At 48.9% G+C, this 2,433-nt stretch overlaps 1 protein-coding gene across 1 annotated transcript; it reads left to right on the forward strand.

Annotated features, from left to right (window-relative positions):
• Positions 1 to 371: 371 nt before the first annotated feature.
• LOC119299177 lies at positions 372 to 1,867 on the forward strand. Its single transcript, XM_037576429.1, has one exon. It carries the CDS (start codon positions 372 to 374, stop codon positions 1,641 to 1,643), a length of 1,272 nt encoding a protein of 423 aa, XP_037432326.1. The 3' UTR covers positions 1,644 to 1,867.
• The last annotated feature ends 566 nt before the right edge of the window (positions 1,868 to 2,433 follow it).

Here is a 2,433-nt window from a genome sequence, read left to right on the forward strand (position 1 = left end):
ATACTCCCTTTGTTCCCAAATATAAGTATTTCTAGAGATTGCAACAAGTGACTACATACAGAGCAAAATGAGTGAATCTACGTTCTAAAATATGTCTACATACATTCATTGTAGTCTATTTGAAATGTCTAAAAAGACTTATATTTAGGAACGGGGTATATGGTAAGGAAGCAGTGCAATGGAGGGAAAAGAATAGGTAGTCCTACGGCTAGTACCCCCGAACTTTTTTCTTTTCTGATTCCCTATACTAAACAAAAGAAAAGAAAACCTTTTCCGTGGCTGCGATTCCTTATAAATACACGAGGCGCAGCCGCGCAGGGGGATTCGTATCTCGTCAGAGCTGACAACCGCTAGGTTTCGCCAGTTTCGCCATGGATTCAGGGAAGAAGCCACCTGTCCAGGAGGAGGCCGGGAGGAAGAAGAGAAAGAGATCGGAGGAGGAGGGATCGGAGGAGGAGCTCTCCCAGGATCTCGTACTGGAGCTGTTCGCTCGTCTCCCCTCGCGAGACATCTTCCGCTACGCAAGCGCATCCAAGAACCTGATGGCCGCTGTATCGGGTTCCTCCTTTTGGATCAAATCTCGCCAACCACAGGCGAGCGACGTGCACATGGCCTACTGCATCGATCCCATCATCATGGGGGATCGTCAGAATTTCACCTTCCGTGACGAGACTCCATCCTCTAGTTTCTGCCATGGGCTCAGCGCCAAGTTCGGTTACAGCTACTTTGGAACTGCCAATGGATTGATCGCTCTCCAGGTTTCAAATCTCGTCACCAAAAGGTTTAGCGGCTGCGTCATCTTCAACCCTGCTTTAAAGATTGATGTGATGCTAGTCTTTATGGAATTCGATTCCAGGCACAGGTTCTGTGGGTTCGGCTATTGCAAATCTGCCAAGAACTTCAAGATCTTGATGCTGCAGAACGGGTCTATAATGGTCAAGAGCCTCGGCGGTCACCCAAGCACCCAGCCACGGAGCATCCTTCCCTCCGACAATATCGCAGAGCTTGATCCTTCTATTTGCCTAGACAACCTGGTCTACATGTTGGAGGCTGGCGGGCACGACAACCGGATCCGGCGGTTGATAGTTTTCAACCTCCAGGAGGAGACGAGCATCAAGGTGGACCTCCCCCCTGAGGCTCTCCACTCGGGGCTCATGCAGCTGTCGGGTTCCATCTGTGTCGCGTCGCGGGCCGACACCAACACCGATGTTGTACTGTGGCAGCTGAAGCTTGATCAAGGATGGGAGAAGATCTCTGTCGTTGCTGCTCCCTGCCAGGGAAGGGTCTTCGGGGCATGGAGGTCACATCCCACCAAGCTGATGATATGGTTCGAGGGACGGGGAGCTGCGCTTTATCAGAATGCCAGGAGCAGCGGCGAGGGCGACCCACTGGCATGGGAGCTGACATACGAGGACCACAGAAGGGTAATGGGAGAAGACCTTGGAGCAGTTCTTGGCACCTGGCAGAAGAAAGCCGGGCTAGTTTTCTGCTGGGGATACGAGCCCACATTGATATCCCCACTGGAGTTCTTCAAGAGCACCCGGGACGACCACCAGGAGCTTGTGTACTTCGTCATTGGTGGTCGAGCCATTGCTCCCCGGCTGGAGTTTCTTCGACGCTTAGCAGAGGCGCTAAGTGGATGAGTCGCCTGTTGTCCTGGGCTGCACTCTGATTGAGACACAGGAGATGTGTTAGACTGAAGTTTTGTTAGACAAACAATGTGATACTTGTGTGTACTACAACTATACCCAGATTCTTGTTTGGATTAGAGTTAGACACTGTTTTCGGATTCATCGAGAAACTATTCGATAGTTTTCCTGTGTTACTATTGATTGTTTTTGTTCCTGCTTGTCACTGGAAATGAAATAATTAGCTGTATATATGCATGCCAAATTCTTGTCCTGGACTAAAGGGAAACAAGCATAATCATGTCTAGCAAAATGAGCTGAATAAACTGGCATCATGCTCCAACATGAACACAAATGAGGAAGATGCAAAAAGAACATAGCTGTATACCTCTTTCTTTAGTTTGTTCGAAGGCAAGCAATCCTTGGCCAGTGACAGGGTGTGTCTCTCTAAGGCACTGACTTCAGTTTGCAATGCTCCTAGCACCGTGGAGTCACCATTCAGGTTAACAACCTTCAGTTTTATGTTCTCTATCCCAAAGCTTGCCCTTCTTCTCCTTTTTTTTTTTTTGTCAATTTGAGATTGCTTTTACAATGCTTGCCGTGTGGTTGCCCTTCTTCTCCTTGAAGAGAGCTGCGTTGGCAGTGGCAATTTGCATGTTGCCCAGCAATTTCAAGATCTCTGCATCGCAAGACCTTCGTTGCTCCTAAGCAGTCACACTTCACTTGGAAGATGAATTGATCTTGCCCGGTAGCAACAGCTCTGAGATGCAAAGAGTCAGGGTCGACGTGGTCAATGCTCAATAGA

This window comes from Triticum dicoccoides, chromosome 5A (genome assembly GCF_002162155.2).
Source record: "Triticum dicoccoides isolate Atlit2015 ecotype Zavitan chromosome 5A, WEW_v2.0, whole genome shotgun sequence".
Classification (NCBI taxonomy): Eukaryota; Viridiplantae; Streptophyta; class Magnoliopsida; order Poales; family Poaceae; genus Triticum; species Triticum dicoccoides.